At 47.0% G+C, this 25,500-nt stretch overlaps 1 protein-coding gene across 2 annotated transcripts in view; it reads left to right on the forward strand.

The window, feature by feature from the left end:
• The first annotated feature begins 999 nt into the window (after positions 1-999).
• The window catches only part of MYO5B (myosin VB), a 340,033-nt gene continuing 315,532 nt past the window's right edge, over positions 1,000-25,500 (forward strand). The window contains exon 1 of one of the 2 annotated variants that reach the window (XM_058692140.1): positions 1,000-1,457. In XM_058692140.1, the coding sequence (XP_058548123.1) occupies positions 1,431-1,457 (27 nt within the window). In that variant the 5' untranslated portion in view covers positions 1,000-1,430. The remainder of the gene's footprint in view (positions 1,458-25,500) is intronic. The other variant, XM_058692142.1, reaches the window with a different exon arrangement.

Below are 25,500 nucleotides of genomic sequence, written 5' to 3' on the forward strand. Positions count from 1 at the left end.
TCAGAATTCCTGAGGGTAAGATGCCTTCCTTGGTACTGGTAAAACTCCCTAGGCTACTCTCTCTGAAGAGGCACAGCTGTAAAGGGCTCGACAGGTGAATTAAATGGAGAGCCTGCATTCTACGTGGAAAGGTCTTAAGTGGGAAGAGTTTAAGAAGCCTCTTCCAGGGCGAGCGGCTCCAGAACAATTTCTGCAGCGGGGACGGAAGACTGCTCTGCCTGAGAGCTCACCCTCAGCGGTAATTCCTCATTCAGGTACGAATGCCCTCCTCAGAACGCTGAGGCCGTCTTCCCCTGCGGCACGCACTCTCCCTCCACCAAATCTGGCCAGCTCTTTTCCTTTCTGGCCGAGGCTTATCTTTTGCTGTAGGTTGAAGAGGGACTGAAGCTAGCAGACTACGCGTCCCTAGCAGGGGCGACAATAAATGAGGTAGAAAGCGGCTAGAGGAATGGAGACTGCATCTAAGAGAAAGGAGAAAGTGCAAGACTTTCTAGAAAAACCACAGTCCTCTGATGGGGGGTGGGGGGAGCCTAGTTAGAAGCCCTCGATGAAACAGGCAAACAGAACAGATACTCCCCTTTCTCCTAGTAAGGATTTCAGCCCAGGAAGCTCGGTTTGATGGAGGCCACCGTTGGTATATCCGAGTCTCCTTCTATAATCTCTTCTGACAACTGAATTTTGAGAAGGAGAATGTTGAATACAGCCACGTAAAGTCGGAGGAAAACGTACGGAAGCCGTAGACTTTCCCCTTTATTCCTCTACTCCCTCGCTCCTTCTCCCCTCGCCTCCTGTCAACTTTCATCTTTCTTGTCTCTACTCTATCCCTGCCCCGCTTCTCAGGGTCGCAACCCGCGAGCCTCGGGAGCGTGGCGCGGCAGGTGCCGCACCCTGCGCACACCTGTCCGGCGTGCGCTCAGCGGCCAGCAGGGGGCAGCCAGCCCCGGCTCCTCGCCCGGCCCCGCCCCCGGCCCCGTGGACCCCGCTGCGGCGGGGGCGCGGGAGGGCGCGTCCAGCCCGGCCACGGCAGGGCTCAAAGGCGGCGGCCGTAGCGTCCCGGCCGCCCGCTCCGCCTCCGGCCCTCCCTCTTCAGAGCCCGCACCTCCTCCCATACCTGAGCGGGGAGCGGCGCCGCGCCGCCTCCTCCCCCGCCCGCAACTCCTGCCCGGCCGCAGCTGCGCCGCCACCGCGGGAGTAAAGGTCGCGCCGGCCGAGGGCGAGCCGGCCGCGGCGCCTCCAGGAAGCCGGCGGGGGCAGGTCGAGGGGAAAGAGACGGGGAAACTCTCGGCCGGCCCGGGAAGATGGCGCCAGGCGGGCCGGCCGTGAACTGAGAGCCGGCGGGCGGAGAGGAGTCGGGACCTGCCGCCCAGCGGGGCACGAGGGAGGGCCACACGCCAGGCGCGGTGCCCGGGCTCGGGCCGGCCCGCGGGGTCATGTCGGTCAGCGAGCTCTACGGCCAGGTGAGTACGGGCCGCGCGCTGCGGTCCCGCCGGCCCAGGTGAGGGCGGCGCGCTCCCGGCCGCCTCGGCCCTCGGGGGGCGCCCTCTCCCGCAGGCTGAAGAGGCGGGGGGTGGGGGGCGATGGGAGCCGCCGAGTAGCCTTCCCCTCGCCTCCTCTCCGGCGTCCCGAACTTCGGGTGGCCGAGAAAGTTTGGCTGTTCCGGGAGCGCCCTACGCTGACTCGCCGCGGCTCCCGGCAGCACGTCGGCTCTGCCCGTGATCGGGGCTGTCGACCCCTCCCCGAGGCCTTGCGGTCGCTTTCCTCGCGCAGTTCTCCCGCTGACTTTCCTGGTCCGTGGGGGCGTCCTCGCCAGCGCGGAGCCTGGGGCGCGGGGACTGCTCCGCTGCCGCCCCCTCCCCTTGCCGGTGGATCCCGCTCTAGCTGCCCTGCAGCGCCAGCTCGCAAGGGCGTCCCTCTAAGGCTTTCTTCAGGGCACCAGTGGGGGGTGGGGGGGGGGTGTTCGCACACTTGAGGTGGAAAAAGGGACCCACTCTGCGGTGAGGGGCCCGGTAGCTTGTGGGAGGTGGAGGTTAAGCGATGAGTAAAGTGAGATGCTTTAAAGGATCTGCAGAGATCCTGGGGGAGCAAATTCTGAAGTTCCCGGGGGTGGGTGGCCGGAGGTGGTTCCTCTGCGTGGGTACCAGGAAGGCCTCAGTTACTGCTAGGAAAGGGTTTGGAGTAATGCTGACCTGGGGGTGGAGTGTGGATTTCCAGGATGCCCTCAAGGTCAGAAGGGATGTGCGGGGCTCGGTCCCCACGGTCGGGAACAGGTGCGGCTGGGTGAAGGCACTCTGCTTCCGAGGCAGTTCTTTCAAAGTTAAGGACCAGCCGCTGCCGCCTCCCCGAGCGCCCACGGCCGTGCAGCAGCATCAGCCACCGCCGCCGAGGCTGGGCCCCGCTCAGACTTCAGGGTTGGGGTGGGGGGGACGGTGAGGGGCCTGGGCCTTCAAGCAAGTACCCCTCCCCCCAGTAAGTTTTAGATATTTGCACGCCTCGTTTTTTCCGGGGCCGTGACCCGTTTGATAGGGTCTTGTGCGCCCGTCTACGTGCGGAGTGGGGTGTGGGGGGGAGCGGGGGGGAGGTGTGCACGCGTGGGTGTGTGATTCCCAGGGTACACGCCCCGGCCGACAGGTTTAGGCGAGGAGGAAGAACGACTTCCGTATCCTCACCTAGCTTTTGCTGCCAGGTACCCCGCGCGTGGGCGAGCTGTGCGGCTGGGTGGGCTGGCTACTTTTTGTTCCACGAATTTTCCGACTTTTCCCGGAAAATTATGGAACCTAGTTGGGCTGATACTCAAGAAGTGGCTGCAGGGACTGTAACCCAGGTGGGGTTGTGGGAGCCTCCCATACTTACCCCCCCCCCCCCCCCCGCCATGGTTCTCGGCCCCAGTTGGAGATGGGCTACAGTTTCTGGAAGGGGCGGGGGGGCGTTGGAAACGAATGTAAGCTGTAGGGAAGGGGTGGGGGAGGTTGGTGAAAATCTCTGGCACTTCTGGCTTTGAAAAGTGCCCCGCCTGCTCTATCCCTGTGAGTCTTGGGAGGAGACCTCAAAGCGCCAGTTTTCAGCTTTTCCCTTCAGTGGGTTGTCATGAACTTGGATTAAAGCTGGATACCAGCGAGGTGGGGGGAAAAACTTAGAGTGGAAAGCGCCAAAGCTTTAACACCCTGAAGTGCATGGAGATAGTGCCAAATCAAGGGCCTCAATGGGCTATACCTGCAATGTATCAAAGTCTCATCAGGTAATTGCTGGATCATGTGAAGCAAATCATCAAATGAACCTGTAACTTCTGAAGCCGTGATCTTGAAAAACCATATTGGATTGCTTTTTTAAAAAAACCACACTTTCAGGGGAAAACACTCAATTTTGTTAGAAAGGAATATATTGTATGTTATAGGTGAGTGTATTACATGTTAATTGCTAGGAATAGTTGGGAGTCTGAAGTTAGAGAGTAATTTTCTGGGCTTGTACTTAAGACAGAACTATTCCAGGAAAACCGATTGGGAGGACACACAAGTCAAAGTAGCTTAGTGGGTGTGAGGGTTGGACATAGCTCAAAATAGAATTCCTTCCTAGGGTTGGGGGGTGGGGTGGGGCTTTACCTGGCCATTAATGGGTTTCTAGTTCTTAATCGTGTCCAGGTTTATGAATCTGAAATTGAGACTTCCTGTGGCCCACCTGGTGGCTTCCAGATTGAATCTCTAAGCAGTTCTGTCAGTTGAACATACTTCTGCCTTACTATGAGAAGCTGTTGCATTGTTTCCTAACCATTATTCCCCTACTTGCTAGGCTGGAGTCTCAGTATGCATATGAATCACAAATTACGTAGAGAAATCGTGCCTGCTACTCGGATTCATTTTCTTAGGGAGATGATTTGTTCATTTTGGTGTATTAAAATAGCCAATGTTCTCCCTTTTAACTTGCTAGGCTAGTCTAACGTGATGAATGCTGGATCCAGGCACGCACTCTAATGTATTATGCATGATGGAAATAATTATCCATTATGTCAACAGCATTTATAAGTGGGATGGAAATATTAAAGCCCTTTATTGACTATACCTGTTGCTTTAGTGGCCTAGTTGGAAGATCCTGTTGTGAATGAGATCTTTAAGTGCATAAGTTAACCTGGAAGTACAGTTTCAGTTAAGAACTTAATGTCTCCGTCTACTCTTAACTAAGAAAACGCTTCCAAGTTCCTATTGTCTTGCTCTTTGCCTATCTGATCTCTCCAACTGGAGGCTCTTATGTTGTGTGAATTTTTTTTTTTTGCCCTTGGCAAAGGGCACTTTGTATTAACAAGGGCACACCTGTTTTCAGACGACTGCATACCTCACCTTTGAGAAATTGGCTTCCTTTGTAGTGAAGCTTTTCTGGGTGGGAAAAGAAAATTAAAGTCCATGGCAGACACTTTGAGGGTGATGTCAAGGTGAGTCAGCCTTAACTACTCTTCTAGAAAGTTGGAGCTCACCATGGGTGATCCGGTCACAAATGGCACGTATGTGACAAATCTGTCTTGTGGGTTGGAAACCTGGGTGAATTTGTCCCAGGAAGGTACCCAAACATGTGCAAGCATGGGAGGTACAACTTGATTGTGATAATTGTGGAAAATAATCTGACTTTGAAGTAAAAAAAAAAAAAAAAAAAAATCAGGCTGAATAATAACCCTTCTATAAAGGGTTTTATAGGAAAGTTATTCTTGGTGGAAAAACTTAAATATTTCTCAGATCATTCTTCCAGTATGCTGCTTTTGATTTTTAGCAAAGTGGGAAATCGCCAGCCTGAAACCAACATCCTCCAATGACTTTTTGATTTCCCCCCCCCATAAGTGGTTTCAGAAGTGGAGTGCTCCTCTTACTAGTGGAGCCACCTTGTGTGCGTTAATGGTGGCTTTGTCCTATCCTTTACCTATGCCTTGAGTAGTGCAGGTTTCTCCCAAGTGTCTGGAAGATCTCAGGAGCCTCCCGTTTCCTCTGCACCCAGTGGTGGAGGCACTAATGATTCAAACTCTTTAGGCTCCCAGGTGATGTTTCAATAAAAGCAGTGATGGTAGAGACATTAAGTGCTGTGATAGTGTTCTTCTGTCAACCCTTGACTCTTCTGGACACTACCTGGTGCTTGTTCACTCCTGATGGCACCTGTGTTTCCATCAAAGGTTCCTGCCACCCGAGAATCCATCCCCTCCCCACCCCCCCAACCTAGGGGCAGCCCTTCAGTCAAGGGAGTGTAACAGTTGTAGTTTCCAGTGCCCCCCAACCTCAGGAAAGGGACTGCCCTAAGGTGCAGCCCGTGCTCTTTCTAGAGCTGTGGAGGTTGAGCCAAAGTTCCTCTGCATGAACTTTGCTGAATATCACACCCCTGCTTGCTGCCTTTTCCTTCCGTCTCCACTCCCTTCCCCTGGGAGCACTGCCTAATGGATCACCTGAATCGGAGTTTTCATTTCCTTTCATTTCAGGATCTGATTGGGGGAACCCTGCAGCTTGGCTGCGTGGATGGTGAGAAACTTCAAGGCTCTGGCCGCCTCAGGGTCCCGTGAAGCTAAACATGGAGGCCGTTAGTAGCTCCTGCCTCCCTCCTCCCTTCTCAGCATCGCCCTTTGCTGTTCAGTCCCTAGCTCCCACTCCCTTTCCCATCTGCTCCCCTTCATCAGATGGGCCTTATGGGCAGAGGGCTCCTAGCTCTGCGAGCATCAGAATTCCAGAGTTTGCATGCAAATTGTTACTGGGTTCACATGGTATGTTCTGTATTAGTTGTGTGCAGTGAGTGAGCTTGCCCTGCCCTGCTTCCCATTGTCTGTGGTTCTGGTCCTGTGCCTTCTTCCCAGTTAGATTGAGCACCTGGAGGGCAGAGGCCATAGCAAACGTGTTTTTAGAGCCTCCAGTGTTTAGCACTGTGCCTTCTACTTAAGAGATTACTTGAGGGCTTGTCTCTTGGCTCCTTACCTGCCCCCCGGCCCCCAAGTCCTGCTGGAACTTCTCTGTAGCCCTTTGCTGACACCAAGTCTCCTGACTCAGACCTCTTGGGGAAAGCTTGGATTCTAGCTGCTAGTTCTCTCCAGTTTTCTTTTGGTTAATCTTTCACTTCATTGGCTGCAGGATGGCCACCTTTTAGAAGGTTTTTTGACAACCCCATGTCTGGTTGAAGTCTATTACTGCACTTTAATAGAGCTGGCATTCACTTGCTATTTGGAGGGTTTAAGGCACCTCTGAGTAGAAACTAAATATCCTTTCTAAGGTCTGGCAAGGGCTTCTTGTTTTTCAGTATTTTCTGTGGTAATGGTCAACTATAGACTGCACACAACCTTAAGTCCAAGTCCAGCCTTCCCCAAGTGATTGTGTGTATTTTGTTATATGTACTTTCAAGGTAGACCTGTATCAGTTGAGCTAGTTGACCCATTTTAGTAGATTCCCACAAACCACGTTAAAAAGCAGTCCATTTTAAAGGTGAGTGAAGGGAGGTGTCGGGGTGGTTCAGTTGGTTAAGTGTCTGACTTTGGCTCAGGTCATGATCCCATGGTTCATGGGTTTGAACTGAGTCCACCTGTCCTGTTAATTCGGAGCCTGGGGACTGCTTCAGATTGTCTCCTTTTCTCTCTGCCCCTCCCCAACTCCCATCCTCTGTGTCTCAAAAAATCTTAGAGGGAAATGTGTGTTCTGATGGGCTTGTCTGGACAAACGTTTTGCATGGTCATCAGGCAATGAATCCTCAATGCACAAAGTTAACAAGATAGTGTTGCCATGTGTCGTGGGAGGAGTGCAGATCCTGTTCAAGGCATTTGGTGGAGGCAGTGGTCAGGTGGGCTGCAGTTGTGGGGAGAGACTTAGTAGTAGTGGGTTGTGAGTTGGCCTTGAATGAACAGGACTTGAAGTGGCATGGGGACTGGAAGGAGGGTGTTCTCAGAGGACCATGGGAGAGTAGTAGGAAGCATGGGGGCAGGGGTGAGCAAGACTGATTTTGGGGTAGTAGCTGTAGTAATAACTTCACTCTTGATTGTGGGAGAATTCTAGACTTCTAGAAAAGTTGCAAAAATAGCATGGACTTTGTGTATTTTTTTTCAAATTTCCCTAATGTTAATACCTCACATAAGCACAGTCCAGATACGGTGCATACCTATGAACCTTATTGGAAGTTCATCAGTTTTCCCATTAATGACCTTTCTCTGGGTCAGGGTCCTTTGTAGGATTCCACATCTTGCTGAGCATTTAGTGCCCCTAATCTCCAATTAGGGACCATTCCTCGGTTTCTTCTTTCACGTTCTTGGCAGTTTGAGTATTGGTCTGTTATCTTGCAGAATGACCTTCAGTTTGGGTGACTGATCTATTCTCCTGCTTACATGGGGTTTCTGAATTTTTGCTAAGAGTATATCAGAAGTGATGGGGCTTAGTGCAGTATTTCAGGAGATGTGGGGTATCTGTGTGTCCCATTTCTGATGGTATCACTTTGATTCCCTGGTTAGAGTGATGTCTATCAGTTTCCCTCTATTGAGAGGGATTTACATACTGAGATGTATTGCTTGGTATGCCTGTCTTGTTTTTTAGCCACTTTGGGATTATTGAGCCTAGAACTCCACAAATGTTTGAGCAAGGGCAGGAAGAGTCAAATATGACCTTGAAGTTTATGACTTGATGTTAGACGGACCATGAGCAGCAGGGGGAGGGGCAGAGAGGGAGACGCAGGATCCAGGTTCAGTGCTATCAGCACAGAGCCCGACACTGGGTTCGAACTCCTGAACCATGAGATCATGACCTGAGCTGAAATTGGATGCTTTGCATACTGAGCCACCTAGGTGCCCATGGAGTAATAAATTTAAGTGGAATGTATCTTTGAGAACCTAGGACCTTAGAGAAATGTTAAGATCTGGGGTTCTTACAAATAAAGATGGGTGGAATTTTCTCTAAAGAGACACAAATCTTGGTGTGAATTTTTTTTTTTTTTTTTTTTTTTTTAAATATATCTGATCATGACCTTGGGGTGGACAGTCCTGGCTTCTGGCCATGATCTTGGTATGGAAGGTCCTGAGTATGCAGTTACATGTTAAGCTCTGACAGCTTGGAACAGGTACATTCTGAGCCTTGATTTGTCAAACTGGGATGGTACCCATGTCCTAAGACTGTTGGAGGATCATGTGCTCTAAGATGTAAAGTGACTGCATCATGTAGTGTCTGGCATGCTGTATGGATGTAGCACCTGTTCAGCTTGTGTCCCCCTTGAGTCACAGTGCTGGGTGGTGGCCTTTTCTCCTAAGCCTCACTTGCCATTCTGCAGGGGCATTGGCCATAAGGGGACTCGATGAGGGAGAAAGGGAAGAATGGTTTCAAATAAGTCTAAGTTGTAGACCACTAAGGCATGGGAATAAAAGGTTCCACTCTCCCACCACCCCTTGGGGAAGGAGCAAAGAGTGGTTTGAAAGAAGTTTTCAACTTAAACTGTGCTTTCTGGCCTTAAAGTTTTTAAGAGAAATTAAACATTTTTCACAATACCCTTTTTTTTCCCCTGTGGATACGAATGATTATCGAAACAATTCCTACAGTGTGGGAGGGGGAAAGGCAAAGTCTCTATTAACCCCATTTCCAGATAACAGCTGCTCTTAACTAATGTATAGTTTTCAGACCTGCGTGTTTCAGTGGGGGAGCTACTGAGCACTTGAAATGAGGCTGGCCCAAGTGGAGAGGAGCTGGAAGTGGAAAAGAGCTCAGATTTCTAAGACCATACAAAACATCAATGTAAAACAACACTTATACTCTTAGGTCGATGAAATGTTGAAATACTTGGGTGTATTGGGCTTAAAGCATTTGGCCTATTTTTAACATGGCTACTAGAAAACTTAAGATTCCATGTGTAGTTTGCTCTGTTACTGTTGTACATCAATAAGTGATGCCTGATACAAGATCTACTTAAAGATGGGATCATGGCATACGTATTACTCCAGATCTTCATCTACTATGGCCTCCTCCTGTAGCATACAGAAGTAACTATCATTTAATGACTGTACAGTACCCCATATTATGGACTTCCCATAATGTTTACTGTTTCAATTTTGATGAACATTGAATTGTTTACAATTTTTTTGGTGTCGTGAAAAATGTTGCAGAATGTTCTTGGAGCCTCTTTCAAGTATTTGCTTAGGATATGTTCCTAGAAGTAGAACTACTGGCATGCATGATTAGTCCTCCTCAAGGTGACCAGGAGCTTCCAGAAAATAAAGGATCTGTTTCTTCAACCCTCCCCAGCACTGGCTATTGTTCTTTTAAGTTTTTTTTTTTTTTTTTTTTTAATTTTGAGAGACAGAATCCTGAGCAGGTGCCATGCTGTCAGCACAGAGCCTGGTGCAGGACCTGATCTAATGAACTGTGAGATCATGACCTGAGCTGAAATCAGAAGTCAGATGCTTAGCTGAGATGCCCCTGTGCCGCCATTGTTGCTCTTTTTAAACTTACACCACATGTTTCATTTTTGACTTAATTTTCACTGGAGGATTGAGCTGCTTCTGCTTAGTGTGCTCATTTGTAGTTTTCCTTATATTAAGTATTTGTAATATTAAATTTTAGAAACAAGTTACAGAAACTAATTCTCAGGATAAAATAGATTTTTTTTTTATTAACATTTTTTATTTTTGGAACAGAGACAGAGCATGAACGGGGGAGGGGCAGAGAGAGGGAGACACAGAATTGGAAACAGGCTCCAGGCTCCGAGCCATCAGCCCAGACCCTGACACGGGGCTCGAACTCACGGACCGCGAGATTGTGACCTGGCTGAAGTTGGACGCTTAACCGACTGTGCCACCCAGGCGCCCCAAAATACAGATTTTTTTTTTTTAAAAGGCACATTGGCATTTTCTCCACTTAGAGCTTGCACATTTCTGAGCTCTATAATGGGGTGGGGGGTGGAAAACTAGGATAGCTAACTTATGGAAACCTAATTAACATTGCAGTAGAGAGAAAAACTCTAGAACTATTGGTGAAGCCACTGTGGAAAAACCTGTGGAAATTTCTCAAATTACCATGTGATCCAGTCATTCCAGTGCTGGGTATTTACCTAAAGAAAACACTAATTCAGAGTCCTAATTTATGGACTAATTTATGGAGTCTTTTTTGGGCCAGGTGTCTTTTTTTTTTTTATATCTCTATTTTATTTCCACTTAAAATTAACAGTGTTATTGGTTTCAAGAGTACAACCCAGTGATTCATCACTTACCTAGAACACTCAGTGTTCATCCCAACAAGTGCCCTCCTTAATGCCCATCCATTTAGCTCATCCTGCCAACTGTCTCTGCTCCAACCCTGTTTTTTTTCCTCTGTATCTGTCTCTTGTGATTTGCCTTCCTGTTTTTTTTCTTCCTTCCCCTACGTTCATCTGTTAAATTTCATGAAGGAGTGAAATCCTATGGTATGTGTCTTTCTCTGATTTCTTTCACTTAGCGTAATGCCCTCTAGTTCCATCCACATTGTTGCAAATGGCAAGATCTAATCCTTCTTGATCTCTGGGTAATATTCCCGTGTGTGTGTGTGTGTGTGTGTGTGTGTGTGTGTATCCATTGGTCAATGGACACTTGAGCTCTTGACGTATTGGGCTATTGACAATAGTCTGCTGTAAATATTGGGGTGCATATGCTCTGAATCAGCAATTGCACTACTGGTATTTATCCAAAGGATATAAAAATGCTGATTTGTAACTCCTCATAAGTGAGGGAGCTGGGCTTACATGACCTGCCTGAAGCTATACTCCTAGGTGGTGGAGTATGACCTCACCCCCAGGTGTCTGGTCAAGGGCTGGCTTCTGCTAACTCGCCTCTACTGCCTTCCACGAGTTTTTGTTTCATGGAGGGTGGGTCTGTGACCTCTGTACAGAAGAGTCAGGCACATGGGGGGTAATTTCTACCTAGCACTGTCCTGCCCCTGCCCCCCTTCCACCCCCCCCCCCACAGTGGCAGAGCATCCCCCCAGAGCCGAAAGGATGGCCTGACTGCAGAAACAGGGCAGATGATCCGACCTTGTAGTTCATTTAGGAGCTTAGTGCTTCTCTTCCTTTTACTACCACCACCCTCAAACCCATGGGCATCTTGGTGCTTCTTCACACTGTCCCAAATGCAGGCAAGATCATCATTGGCTTTCCTTTGTTTTCATGCTCTCAAAGAAGTTCACATTCTCAAGAGCTAAAAGGAACGAAAGATGTGACACTCAAGCAGTGTAAAACTATAAACTGTAACAGCTTGTTTGCTCCTTTCCAGGCATTTTGTGGCCCCATCTCCCCTCCCCCAACTGCATAGTGGGAACATGTTCTCACCTACCATGCTTGGTGTCTACTGAACTTTTCATTCTAAGATTGGAGAGCCAAGTCCAAAGCCTTCTCAGGAGGCTCTCCTGAGGCTCTCAGGAGCCTTCTCACTGTTGGCTGGGCAGTTACTTGCAAACTGAACACTCTTAACTCTCAGGTTGTCCACTTGGCTGTCTCAGACCAGGTGTCTCCTCCAGCATCTGAGGAGAGCAACTTCCAGAAAGATAACCAGGACTCAAACCATTTCTACTGTAACTGTAGGTGCTTATCTGGGGCTTTGTTAAAGCACTTTCAAAAGCTGCCTCCAAGTTAGGGGCTTTTTAGGTTGGACACCAGGAGGGAGGTCCTCGTATTGTCTGGATCCTGGCATGGAGGAGCACCGGTAACATGTTAATTTGTTGTGGAAATGATCAAGCATGTAGATCTGAGCTCTGAGTTAATGGCTCAGAATGGTCCTCTTAACATTTATTCTACTGGCTCATAAATGACTGCCCTCCTAGGAGTGATTGATATGGGCCTGGTAGGTTTTTCTCTCCTTTGCTGAAGTTTGGGGGAAGGAATGAAGAGGCCCATCAAGAAAAGAAAAGCTAACGATCTTTCTCTAGAGCTTCTGTTCTAAAGCTCAAATGTGTTGTGATGTGAAATCCTAAAAGTTAACAAGAACATCCAGATGCTTTCTGCATGGAGTTCAGAGGCTTTCCTTCTAATATCCTGTGTACCACATCCAGGTCCTCTGGCTTAGAGACCAGCCTCCACAAGTAAACATACTGGGCAGTAGAATTCTACTTCCATATGTATTCTGACGTGGGTACTGGTCCCCTCTGGGGAAGATGAAAAGGTAAACTCGAGCTGGAAAACCATACGAATACTCTATCTACTTGGTGTGCCCTGGCCATTCACTTGGGATTTAATTTAATTGCTCTTGGTAACTGGCCACCAGAGCCTGGTGCAATCTTGCCAATGATGTGATGCATGCTTACAATGTATTATCTCATTTTATATGTGGCTAGTATTGTTTAAGATGCTTTAGAAAAGATTACATATGGAAGGACACCACTTCTATGAACTTCTGAAATTAGCAAAATGGACCATCTTGAAGGATGAGGAAAGTGTGAGGGGAGGAACAACCATAGTAACCTGGGGGGGGGGCATAGAGTGGGAGAAATGGGAGTGGGAAGTTTAGCAGTCTGCTAGATTGCATGGTGAGTTCAGGCATTTGTTACTGTGCTCCATCAATTACATGTCCCACTGATTCTACTAAAAATAGGATGAGTTACAAAGTCCAATTTTATAATAAACCTTTGAGCTAGCTAATCTTGGATTTCTTTTCTTATGCATGTGCAATTGATGGTTGAGTGTGTATTTTGGCAAGATTGCCCTCATTCAAGATGTAGGTTGAAGCTTCTCCTATCCCTCTGTTCCCAAGATGTGATTTTTGCATACTGTAGAAAATCAGTAAATGCTATTGAACTGGTTTAAAGCCTACCTGTACTCTCCTCCTGTTTCCAGACCATGTTGCTTTGAGGAAAGACTCCCCCCCCCCCCCCCCCCCCCCCAGGACCTACCTTTACTGTAACATGCCCCCTGTCATTTTGGCATGGCTTTGGCTTAGGATACACAGTGGAAGGTGCATCTGTTGCCTCTGGCACTTGCCTGAACCTTAGGAGTATGGAGCCTATCAGGAGATAATTCAATGTTTTTCTTTGTGCTGTGCCCAAAGGCTTAGCACAACGTGTGAATGTGGAATAACAGCAAAGTAACATTTGTGGGTATGAATGCTAATATAAAACTGCCTCGTTTTTTTGAATATCCTAATCTGTGCACAATTCTATTAAATTTTTTGGCTTTCTGAAAGTGAGTGCTTTACATTAAACACATTATCTTTTTATTCCCAATTACCTCCTTTAACAGTCTCAGGAAGATCTGAGTCCTGAGTGGGGGTGGAGTGGGGGCAAATGCTCTCCATCCTTGACGTGAGGTCGAACAAAGCAGATGGCTTTCAGAGAAGCCTCGATGAGTCATGGAAGAAAAATTAGATGCAGTCTGAGTTGTCTTCTCTCACACAGAAACGGCGATCCTTCATCTTTATCTGAAGATGAATCTTCCCTTAGTTGTTCACTAAGCCAACAAGTGTTCTGGTATCTTCTACCTGCCAGGATAGAGGTCCCGGCCTGTGAGTGAGGCAGAGAAGAGCCCATCCCTGCAAAGTAGTCTGTTGACCTTGTGTTCTTCCAATCTGGTGGTTTATCGTATGAATAACCTCTAAGAAAGTATTAGTGCGTTAAAAGGGGATAGATCGCTTTATCTCAGATTTAATCACTTAATTTGCCTACACTCATTATTGAGGGCTAGTGTTTGTTTATAAAAGGAAAATGAATGGTTTCTCAGCCAGAAACCAGTGTTTCTTGGCTTTGAACTGCTTGCCCTTCTGTCACTTTACTGTGTGCATATGTGTGGGGAACTGGGTAACAAGCTATGTGCACCACAATGATGAGAATGTCCTTGAAATGTGATGATGGGCTTTATGACCAATATGGCAGATCATATCTATTAGGATGAATGCTATTTCCTTGATATGCCTTTCGAATTTAGCTTCAAATAGCATGTGTTCTTTTTCTTTTGTATGGTGGTAATCTCTTATGCTTGGGAAATAGGTCTTGAGATCTGCAAGAGCTCAAAGAACAAGGTTGGTTGAGTGAGGTAGGTGTTTGCTGACCTTTATTCTTACAGACTGAGTGACTTGTAGGCATTGGGTGCTGGTTTTGTGGGGCCTCTAATTAGCTGTCCTCAGGAGCTAGACTTTGGATGACCTCCGTGATGGATTGGTGTAGAGCCACCCCGGCTGTCAGGAAAAGACTGATTTGAATGTAGTCCTTCTGGTCTGCTTGATTAAAAATCTAAAGGTTCATCAAATTTTACAGTTACACTGACTTAGCCTCATATAGATGTAAAAAGATATATGTTAATATGACCAATACAGGGGTGTATAATTGCCTCAAAGTTACAACAAGTATAATAATCCTAATATCTTTGGATGATCAAATGGAAAGCCCATTCTACCTGACTTCATAACTGGCTCTTTGAAGCTTCTTTCCTCCAGCTATGCATCAGGCAGGATGTTAGCCACTCAGTATAAGAAAGGGCTGAGTAGCATTATTCGTAATAGTCGAGACAGAAGCAAGGCCATCATGGATGAATGGATGAGCAAAATGTGGAATACCCATACAATGAAGTAGTATTTAGCTTTGGAAGAGATTGATATATGCTATATCTTGGGTGAACCTTGAGGGCATGACCAATGACAAATATCCTAGGAGTCTACTTATGAGGTACCTACAGGAGTCAAATTCAGACAAAGTAGAATAGGGGTTGCAGGAGGGAGGGGACAGTCAAGATCAGGTTTCATTGGTACAGAACTTGGGTTTTGCAAGATGAGAAGTTCTAGAGATGCACGGTGGTTATGGTTGTAGGACAACATGAATGTACTTAAGGTTACTGAATTTTACACTTAAAAATAGTGAAGATGGCGAATTATGCCACAGTTAAACTAGGGGCAGTAAGTGGAACCGGGATGATAGAAGTTAAGAACCTAATCTTTAGATGGAGAGGCTTGGGTTTGAGTACTGGTTCCCTGTTTACCAGTTGTGTGACCTCGGGTAATTGCTCAACCTCTAGGCTTCTGCTAACTGTAAAACGGGTGGGAAGCTAGTACAATCCTCAGATGCCTGCTGATGATCTAAAAGAACACTTTATATCCTCTCCTAGGAGTTGCTAGGTCTTCTGAGAAGTTGTAGTTCAGTGTGGGGCAACATAAGGGTGAAGTGTGAAGGCTTACAAGGGTGCTGATTCATTGGCTCTAGTCCATCTACATGGGCAGGCAGCCTTGGATTGGGTCCTAAACTAGCAAAGCCACCAGTATTGGGGAGGCTCTATGGCTGTGTGTGTGTCCTCTTTTTCAGGTGTGGAGAGGGAACAAAAGGAGTCTGAAGGCCTTTGTTTTGAAGGCCACCTATTCTCTCCACCTTAAAGCACCAGACCTAACTGTTGCATTGCTTAGAATCGTGGGGCTTTGCCCCGGATTGTGCTGAGAAGAGGGCCCACCATGACACTAAGACACCTGTGTCTTTCTTTAGCCATTTCTGGCACTGGGCATATCTGGCTTTTGTTGCAAGGATATTTCAAGATGTTGGCTCTGTTCTTAGGAACAGGCTTAGCTGGTCTGAGCATCCTGCCTAATATGCCAGCCTAGTATTGGGCCAGAAAGATGCCCACGGCCTTTGAGGCTTTTGGGACCAGTGGCGTTTCCTTCCATGCTGATCCCATCAACATGAGCCTGTTACACTTGGCTCGGCTTTTTTCTTCTGTCCTTTGCCTTAAGTACCCCTTTCTGAGTTTCCAGTTCGGATTGGCTGTAATACCCACAACAGAATGGTGGTTGTTACTGTCACTAATGACAAAAGTTCTAAAGCTTTCATAGAAAGTTGCCCCTTGATTGGCTGTTCTTAGGTGGTACACATGGTCCCAGAGGACTTTGGCTCCCTAGGCCCACGGAGCTTTTAAAGATGGTGGTCACTGGAAACCATGTGCTTCCCTCAATCTGTGGGTGCTGCAGGTACTAGAGCCACAGTTCCCTCACTTGGGGTCACTTGGGGTGTAACAAAGCCCCAGAGAGCTGGTGAAAATCCAGATGCTGCATCTCAGTCCTGTAGAGTTGGATTTGGGAGAGGAGTCCTGTGCTTGGCTTTCTTGCCAGATCATGCTTCTCTATGGTACTCCCATCTTTGAGTTTCTAATTTTACTAATCCCTGCCTTGGATTCTGACGGTGGCTTCCAGATCTAACCTATCAAACCTTAAAGATTGTGCTAGATTATGGGCCTTAACAGCCTATTATAAGTGGTTCGGCAATCAGTTTTCTTCTTGGATTTCATCTATCTCCTCTACTGAATGTTTTAAGGCCATCCTTTTTCTGTAGTTTCCTCTTTCTCCTTTGCTTCACATTCCTTAACCTTAACCCACCCTTCATAAAGGCCCCAGGGATCACCTATTGTTGGTATCCGTGAAATCTGACTGGCAGTGCGAAACCAAACCCCACTCAGCAGGCTGTTGGGGTTCTGCAACACTCAGCCAGGTAGAGCGTTCTTCCTGGATGGGGCAGATGTTCTGGGTGTCTCAACTGTGCCCAAGTTGTGGTGTGAACTGTCTCAGAACTCGGAAACCTCCTTAAATACTGGCCAGAGAAGGATGTGCCCGGGATGGTAAAGAACCCCCACAGCCTCGGAACTGTAGTCTGTATCCAAAATGATGTAGTTCAGAGTTAGCCAAGTAACTGGCTAGGCCAAAACGGTTTTCCACTTTATCTCCCTCTGTAAGTCAACTCGATGCTGGAACTTAAAATGAAGCCTTCTGTGCTTGTGCTTTGAGCATGTCCTTGCTGAGCTAGTCTATGCATCTCAAGTTTCTTTTTTCTGTTAAATGCTTGTCCAAGGTGGCCATCTTAAATGGTAATTTTTCACATACTGCTTGTTCACTGTGGTGAACAGTGGTTCGTATTTGAGTTAGTTCATGGCACCAAGTTGGGCAAGTTGGTAGTTCAGTCCTTCTTGAACAGTGTTCTACAGGTGGAAAGTAGCATTGATTCTGCTTCGTGCCAAGTCTAGCCGTGAACTCTGTGGTGAGTCTGAAGCCCTATTTTTGCCAAGATGGGGTGTGTGTGTGTGTGTGTGTGTGTGTGTGTGTGTGTGTGTGTGATTTTTTTTTTTTTTTTTTTTTAAAGCTCCCTGTGCTGGCCTTGCCCTGGCCCACACCTGAAACGTCTTCCACTCTTGGTCTCTGTGGGTTGGGCAGTGTTGTAGAACAGATGTAGATATTTAAGAATCTTTATCTGGCACAGTGGTCGGCATAAAAGGTGCATAGGAGCTAGTCTTACTGGAAAACTAACAAAGTCAGTACGATAAGCGTGGAGAATCAAGGAGGCATCTTAAGACCACAGAAGTGGTGGGTGGGGTTCCTGCTCAGTGGCAAGTTGAGGTTCTGGGGTGCTCCTGACTGTGCTGAAGGAAGTTTGAGAGGAAGTATCCCTCTCTTGCTCCTTGTCAGTCCCTCAGTGTATCCCTCTGTCTCCAGCTCTGAGGGTTGAGGGTTGGTGCCCCTGTCTAGACCCCTACTTCAGTGGGTGGGGGCTGAAGATCAGTATCTCTTCACCTGTGAGCTTTCCAGCCCCAGAGCTGTTCGCTACACTGTGAACTGTTCAAAAGAGCTGCTCTTCTCTCCAGCCTCGGAGGCTCTAAGACTGGGAGTGGGATGTAGGGTTGACAACTTGAGTGCATAGGGTAGGATAGGGCTGATGTCTGGATGGCATAGCCCTTTAACACCACATCAGGGGCGCCCGGCTGGCTCAGTGGGTTGAGTGTTTGACCTCGGTGCAGGTCATCTCATGTTCTGTGAGTTCGAGCCCCATGTCTGGCTCTGCTGACAGCTCAGAGCCTGGAGCCTGTTTCAGATTGTCTCTCCCTCTAGCTCTCTGCCCCTCCTCTACTTGTGCTCTGTCTCTAAAAATAAAACATCAAAAAAAATTGACAACATCAAAGAAGGATCTAAAATAAGGATTCCTAGAAGTTACCATGCCACTTGAAGGCAAAGATGGGAGTATATAAAAACCTAAACAATGGTTATAAGCAGCTATGAGTATTGTGCCTTTTTAAAAAGTTCTTCAAAAAATTTTTTCTAGAACATAAATACAGTAATGCCCAAGTTATGGAAATACATCTTCACAAATCTTTTCAGTACTATCTCCAATGCACTGAGCTGGTGCCTTTAATCTGACCATGTAGTGCTTTGTTGAAGGTCATTTTGAGAACAAAGTTAATTTAGCATCAACTTTGCTTTTTTTGTAAGATGGCCTTGTTTCCATAAAACACGTAATTGTTATAATTGTTTCTTTTGATGTAATTGTTTTTACTGTTGCAACTTTGTTTTAAATGGGTCATATGAAGTTTTCAAAGCTCAGTGGTCATAATCTCAAAGTAACACTTGTTCTCCTAAATAAGCATTGGCTATGGTTTGCCTGGTGCTGCACTAACAGGACTGAAGGTGGCTTGAGATACAACCAGGGATACACCGGCAAGAAGCTTGTGCCGTTGACTTTCACCTGGGATGATAAATGACAAGTGTACAGTTGTCTTACAGGTATAAAAATTGTTGCAGCCTTTAGAAAAGGATAGTGCTATTGATTTTTATGTACTGGAGTAAGATCGCTAACCCATTAACCTCCTTATCTCTATTGCATCAATACTATGATCTGCAAAAGTGGGACTTCAAAATGGAAGTTTTTGCAAAGTTCTTTACGTGAATTCTGCCCAGGGACTCTCTGGCCATTGTGAAGTGTTGGCCTGGACTGAGGTACAGCTGTGGAGGGGGAGGTTAGATTTGAAGACCCACAGGAAAGATGCTCTTTGAAGAGAATTAATGGTCCCACTGTCCCGCGGCTTTGGTAAATCTGGCTTCTAGATGGATGCACTTGTTGAGAATGCAGCTAGGTGTGCTGTTAAAAGTAATTCCTAGAAACCAACCAAAAATCCCCACAAAAATCTGTTCTGTGAGCGATCACCCTGCTTCGTGAGGATATGCTCCATGGTGAGGGTGGGATGAAAGGCGTGAATCTGTTTGCTTAGGCAGTTTGGAGCCTCTTGAAAAGCAAGAGCAACTGTGATGGGCAGCATCAGGGGTAATTCTGGTGCTGTATGACTTTCTTGATTGGGATTGACTCCTCCTCCTCCTCCTCCAAGGATATGACTCCAACTATGTTCTAATGTTGACGACCTACTCCAGGGGATCTCCATAAATGGAGCTCAGCCAGAGGTAGATGTCTGAAAACTCTAGTGTTTGAGGAACAACTGGGGGATCCAGGGCGTATAGGCTGGCGAAAAGGAGCTGTTATCCCTGAATACTGCTGGACTTCGTCTCTTTTTGGAGTTTTTCCAAAGATCAGTGTGGTCAACAATGGGTATCTGTTCAGGGAGGCCTATTTAGCTTGGTGTACAGGAGTGCATGGCCAGCGAGACCACCCCCTTCCTCAACTAGGGGAGATGTGCCACCTCCTGCAGGGATGAAGTCTTTGTCTCTGTAGGTGTTTGGAGCAGGCTGGACACCACCCAGCACAGATGATGTAGGGGAGCACCTCAGAATGAGAGTGTGACCCCTATGACCTAAACTACTTGCTTGCCTGAAAGTTGGCTAGAAAGGACTAGGGAAGGGAAAGAAATGAAAAGGAAGAACTTCAAATAAAGAAGAAATCTTTTTTTTTTTTTTTTTTTTTTTTTTTGAGATTCTACTTACCTGTAAAGTATGCTAAAAGAAACTGATCTACAGACTTTAAGTTTCCAACTCCATTGAATTCTAGTATCCTTCAGGGTGAAGGCCTGTATAGGTTGTGAGTTTAGATGCAGACAGGAAAGGGGTGAGGAAGGAGATAGGAAGGGCTGGCAAGGTAGAGGAGAGGGAAAGCACCAGGTGGGTGGGCATGGTGTGGGCTCTGCGGCTGGGCTGGGGTGGAGCTCTATACAACCTCTTACACAGAATGTTGGTTGGTTCAGCCCTAAAAAAGCTGCTGCGGTGAAGTGAGATCAAATCCCCTGAGAGCTGGTTGGGCTGTGGTTGGCTTTTTTTTTTTTTTTTTTTTTTTTTTTTTTTTTTTAAGACCTCAGTTCCCCATAATGCTCTGGAAGCTGAACTTAGCTCTATATCAAGTATCTAACTGGTGACAGATCCAAGATGGGCTGATGTCCTGGTGTGGCTGGCTGCCTTCTGATTCCCCCTGCCATCACTCTGCTCGTCACTTGATAGGAGCCCTGGCGTGGGCTGTGTCTTTCTAGGAACAGGGTCTGATGTCTGAGATCAGATGCTTTCTGAAGTTGTAACAGGTCTATCAGGCAATTCCCTAGCACACTGTGAGGCATTTGTATAACCAAATGAAAGCGACCTTTTCCACTTATGCATGTGAATCCATGTCTAAAAGTATATTACTGTCCTGCCCCAACCCCCTAATTCTAGCCCTTTGGGAAGGGAGTGATGTCCTTGAAGGAACCCACAGTGGGTTGGCTTCTGCTTTTCCCCTTAAAAAAAAATCTGTTAAAAACGATTGTTCATATCTGTTGCTTTCTAAGTGGCGCACACACATAGTTGTCTTTTTGTTGTTCACAAGTACCCTCTGAGGTAGAGCTAAAGAAGCTGACCCTCCAAATTATCAGGTGATGTGCTCAAACTTCCTCTGCAAGGTGGGCAGATGCTAGGCTGCAGGCAGCAAGGTCACATGGCATCCTGGTGTTGTACCTCACTGGGAACTGAGTGCTGGTGGAGGTGGGGGAGTACCATCTCCTGCGGATTTGCTGTGGGTGTGTGTTTTCCTGGATACTCAGTAGCTTGTTTGTATCTAAAGGAGTTAAGTTACAGGTCACTGTTTGTTAGTATGTGTCTTTCCAGTTTCTGGTCTGTTAGTATCTTCAGGCTGACTCCACAAAACACACTGACTTGCTCTATATCTAAGTAGCATAGAGGGAGTGGGGTTAACGGAGAGTATGGAGTTCTCTGCTTGGAGACTTGATATTACAAATTTATCAAGTTTGATTTTTAACACTAACTACCTTTGCCAAGTCCTTGGATCTCTCTAGGCCTCTGTTTCCTCATTTACTGAATGAAGTAGGACCAGGTCTTTTAGGTCCTTCTGTGATTTTTGCAAGAGTATCCCTTAATCTGGGTCACAATGTATATGTTGAAAAAAGCAGTGCTGCCTCTTTTGTCTCACTACGTAGGGTGAAACTGTTCAGCCTGAAAGTGTGTACATTTGCCAAAGATTCTACTCACCATGAACGATGCTTAGCAGACAAAGATGATATCCTTGTTTCTCCCCACCACCTCCCCATTCCCAATTTAGTAAGGGCAGCATCAGGGATTTAATCCTAAACCCTGAGTTTAGGGCATCCTCCCTCCATACCCAGTCTATCTGCAAGCACGTTGACTCAACTTCCAAACAGTCCGGATCCTTGCTTCTCTCCTGGCTCACTGCTCCGGCCATCCAACCTACCCCAGTGTCTGGCTGGATAATGGCAATGGTCTCCTGACTGGCTTTCCTGCTTCTTCCCTGTCTCCTTCCAGTTTCTTCTCCCAGTAGCTAGATGAATCATAGAAAGTGCTCATTGGACTCAGTCATTCCTCTTCTTGAAACCATCTAGCAGCTGCTTTGCTTCTGGAAGAAAACCCAAACCTGTGCTGGGCCTATAGGACCCTACATAATTTGGCTCTTGCCCACTCTTACCGAATAGTATCCTAGTTTTCCTCCCTTGCTGGTCTGTCCATTCTGGCTGCCTCCTTGCTTGTTCATGGAGCTCTGCAGTCATCTTGCCCCTTTAGTGCTTTTGCCCTAGTCCTGCATCAGTGTTCTCTTCTGGTCCTGTCCCCCTCCTCCTCCCCCCCCCCCCCCCCCCCCCCAGTGGCTGCTGCTCCTCACCCAAGCCTCTGTGGGGGTCACCTCCTTGGACACCTTCTCTGCCACCTACTCCATCTATTCCTCATTCTCTTTGCACTTAGTGTGGTACCTGGCACTTGGTTGTCTGAGCTAGATCCTGGGGTGTATGAGAGCAGCACTTAGCATAGTCTTCCTCAAATCTCCAGTGCCAACAATGTGTGTAGTACATAGATGGTAGTCAAACATTTAGAGCCAAGGAAACTTGAGGGTGTTGGGGTGGCTCAGTCAGTTAGGCGTCTGACTTTGGCTCAGGACATGATCTCCGGGTCTGTGGATTTGAGCCCCACGTCAGGGCTCTGTGCTGACAGCTGTCTGGAGCCTGCTTCCGATTCTGTGTTTCCTCTCTGCCCCTCCCCTACTCGTGGTCTCTCAAAACATTAAGACAAAAGACAAAGATTCACCTTATAAAGTTGCAGTTGGCAGACTCCCTTATCTTGGATTTTTAGTAATAGGGTAGATCTCCCTCATTCTATCACTGAGTAGGAGAGTCTTGTTAGAGCCTGCCCAGACTTCAGCATGATAGGACTCACTGGATCGGGAACCTACTGGGAATGTCCAGTCCCTAGGCCTGGGCATCAGTGTGCTTTCTCTCCGGGTCATCTTGCAAGATGAAATGGTCTGGACTCTGTGTTCCTTCATTCATGTTCACACTCACATGTTGGGATGCCCTAGGACAGTTCAGCCTTGAACACAGGCCCCCAGTGGTCATTAGAACAAAGTCCTCTGCTGATTCTGTGGACTTAAGCAGCCACTCTGGTTAGATCCCTCTCTTTTTTTGGGGGGGGGGGTAAATAAGCACCGGGAGGAAGACTTCTGCATTTGTAAAGCTGGTTTTGGAATTGGTTATCAGAGGAGATTAGTGGCTCTTTGCCTGTGATCTTTTCAGGTTTGTTTTCAGGGCATGCTAGATGGGACAGTGCTTGGCTCTGCAGTCACGAGGTGGTGACCATTTGTGGTGGCTGGTTCCTTGTTCAGGATCCTCTGCCCCCTCCTCCTAACCTCTTGACAACATCTTCTGCCATGTGTCTTAGGCTGAAACTCGAACTCTCCAGCATTCTAGGCTTCATGGCACATGAATTAGAAGTATCCTTCTGTTTATGCCAGCTTGAAGTCTTCTCTAGCTGGAGCATCATGACTGATGCGTTATCAGTTGATTACTGCCTTGTATGACTGACTCTTTCCTGCTGGCAGAATGTCCACTCCTCTCCTGATACACCTTGAGCTTTTTTCTGTAGCCATGCTGCTTCTATGTGGAATATTCTTCTTCCCCTAAGTTCCTTCTCAAGGCTAAGATTTAGCTTTTTCTGTAAACCCTCCTTGACTACCTCAGCCTGGGGGAATCTACTCTTGGTTCTCCGAAGCAGGTACCTTGAGGTCTGTGTTACTTGGTCTTGGCATTTGTCTGCTCTTACGCCTCTGCTTGTGTCATAGGTCTGCAGTGTTGTTAATTTCTTAGATGATTGCTTAACTTTTTGCATACTTTATCTCCTCAACTCCCCCATGAGGGCAGGGACTGTGCCAAGGGCCCAGCACAGTCTTATGTAATTGGTATTTAGCACTTGCTGATCTGAACAACTGGGCTGCAGGAGGACGGGCAGCCAAGCATTTGAGATGCTGGTATCTCAGAAGCTTTGAAGGCCCTGAAAAATACTGAGGGGATGCTAAGGGGAGCCTCAGGGAAGCAGGGATGGGCTTCTCATGGGGAACCATAGTTTACTCAGTGCCGCCCCCCCCGCCAAATTGTGGTATCTTACCAAAGTATAGTGGACTGTCACACCTAGGATTTTGTCACTGATAAGGTTAAGATATAAAAACCTTCGATCTCCAGGGTCTCTTCCCTCTCCAACATACCCGTTTCCATCCCCTCTTTAATCTCTAACAACCACTAATTGGTTGTGTTTATAGAATTTCATTAGAATGTTACACATATGGAGTCCTACAGTATGTGACCTTTTTCTCATTAAACCTGTTGGAAATTGGCTTCGGTTGTTGCAGGATGATTCCTTATTGCCGTATCATTTTGTGGTGTCGATGTACCACAGTTTGACCGTTTATCTGCTGAAGGACCTACAGGCCGTTTCCAGTTCATGGCTATTAGGAAGAAAGCTGCTATAAACCTTGGTGTGCAGGCTTTTGGGTGAATGTAAATTTTAACTTCTTGGAGAGAAATGCCCAGAAGTGCAGATTCTGGGTTTTTGGGTTCATGTTTAGTTTTTAAGAAACCGCCCAATGTATGAGTGATCTGGTTTTTCAACTCCTCAGCATTTTGTCATTATTTTTAAAAATAAACTTGTAATTTTAGAACCTTCTCGGATTTACGGAAAAAAATGGTTCTAAAGAGTTCCACATCCCCGTTTCTATTAACCTATTAGTGTGCTACACTCATTACAGTGAAATCAATATTCACATGTTCTTAATGAAAGCTTGCACTCTGCTCCCAGTTCCTTGGTTCTTAGCATCCTGGATGCTCCTGGTGTAGCTGAGGAGCAGTGATGGGGACGTCCTGAGATGTCTCGGGTGCTGTGGTGGGAAAGAGAATCCAGGAAGGGCATCCCCTGATGTGGGCCTTCTGTTGAGAGAGACAAAGGGAATGCAGGCATATTCAAGGAAGGGACAGCCTGGCTTCTAAAATGCCAGCTGTCAGAATTGTCCTGAGTCTTCTGGAACTGCAGGCATCTGAAAGGACCTCAATAAATCACCTTGTCACCAGATTTTCCACTTTCTTAGCTGTTGGACAAGTTTGACTTGGCCTTCATCCTAACCTTTGGTGTGCTTTGGTGGTTTGAGGGGAGGCAGGCAAAGGGAGAGGTCTGCCTCTGACGCAGTTGGAGTTGGTGGTGAAGCTAGAGGACTGGTCTCCATTGGGCCCTTGCCTTAGGGGTTAGCGTTTTAATTAGCCATCTATCAATGCGGTGCTGAATAATGGAGAATTAACAAAAAGCCAAGGCCCCATGTGGTACTTCACAGAAGTACAATATAAAGAGCATGGAACCTTGACCTATGAGAAATTTTACAACTTTCTGTAATGATGTGTTGTATTTCTGAGCAGTTGGGTAACCTGGACTGGAAGCCCCCAGGGCAGCTGTGGCTTTTATGCTGAACACACAGGTTTCTACACATGATGATAAAGTGTTTGTGCCTTACACATGGGGCCCGATGGCAGGTGGGCTTGGGTTTTAGAGATTTGAACATTCAAGTTACATATATAGCTTGAAAAAATGGACAAAAGGACCCCAGGGCATAGGAGATAATCACTTGATGATGGATCATTGCCTGTCGCAGCTGGGAAGGGAGGAGCAAGAGGGCTTTCATGTAGGGCAGTAGGTCTTAAACCAGATCTTCAAGTCAATGGGATGTGGTCTGGATGACAGCAAGGAGGCAGTGTTTACATGAATGTTCATGGAGTAGAATCTGATTGCTACAGCTATTTCTTGCTGTGACTTTATTTTCATCTATAGATGGAGTCTCCAGATTGAGGCTGGGACAGTTGGTAAACCTCAGAAGGGGGAGGGTGAATGGGGTGGGAAAGAAACCGATGCCAGGAGTTTCTTACACCCATCACCTAGGTGACTTTGGTCTTTTCATTTCAGGGGTCAGGAATAATCTCACACATGTTTAAAAGAAAAAAACCAAACAACAAAAAAAAAAAAAACAAAAAAAGCTGTCCTCTGTACCTGGAGACCTGCAGTGACTCCAGGGAAGGCACCCAATATAT

This window comes from Neofelis nebulosa, chromosome 11 (assembly GCF_028018385.1).
Source record: "Neofelis nebulosa isolate mNeoNeb1 chromosome 11, mNeoNeb1.pri, whole genome shotgun sequence".
NCBI classification, from domain to species: Eukaryota; Metazoa; Chordata; class Mammalia; order Carnivora; family Felidae; genus Neofelis; species Neofelis nebulosa.